At 44.3% G+C, this 687-nt stretch overlaps 1 protein-coding gene across 1 annotated transcript; it reads right to left on the bottom strand.

The window, feature by feature from the left end:
- LOC148933944 (uncharacterized) lies at window positions 1-687 on the bottom strand. The gene has a single exon (XM_089062096.1). It carries the CDS (start codon window positions 685-687, stop codon window positions 1-3), a length of 687 nt encoding a protein of 228 aa, XP_088918222.1.

Below are 687 nucleotides of genomic sequence, written 5' to 3'. Positions count from 1 at the left end.
TCATGTCTTCCTCCTAATCACATTGTGTTGGCTCGAACCCTCTGCCATGTCAGACTTGCGTCTTAGGTCAGTGGAGTTCTTGACCATCCCACCCTCCATCTTTCTTATCTGGACTTGTGCCTCAATGAGCTTGCTAGAGAGTACTAGAAGAGATGTTGGCCAAAACTTGTCCATTATCTCTTTCTTTACATTCTCATAGCTCTTTGGAAGTCCGTCGAGAATCATGAGTTGTTGGGTTTCTGGGCCTATTTTCCCACCCAACGCCTCGAGTCTATCAAAACCGTCAACCATTTCCACGACATAGTCGTTAATGTTTTGGTTCTCCTTCAAGACCGTTCTCCTCAAAATGTTTACCACCGATCTCATGAGACACTTGGTGGACATTTCATCAAACCATTTAGGTTCTTCAATTAATGACCTGTCGGGCTTGTCAATCCAGCCAAGAGCATTGCCGACCGAGGCCAACAAAAACTTCTTGACATGACCGCTCGCGGTATCCCATCGATCACAAGCATCCTTTTCCTTGTCTGATATGTAAGAAGCAGAGGGGCGATCCATAGTAAGGACCAACCTCAAATCACTAGCCAACTGATCAATGTCAAGTCTCCTTTTCCATTCCAAATAAGAAACAGAATCGCATTCCTTTGATTTAAGGATCGCACTATAAACTTCCCAAGTAGTAAACAT

The sequence above is a fragment of the Salvia hispanica genome, chromosome 1 (assembly GCF_029641045.1).
Source record: "Salvia hispanica isolate PSC_SH4W2 chromosome 1, Shi_PSC_v1, whole genome shotgun sequence".
In the NCBI taxonomy this organism is placed as follows: Eukaryota; Viridiplantae; Streptophyta; class Magnoliopsida; order Lamiales; family Lamiaceae; genus Salvia; species Salvia hispanica.
Note: the sequence above shows the minus strand (reverse complement) of the source record. Positions and strands in the feature narration are given on the sequence as shown.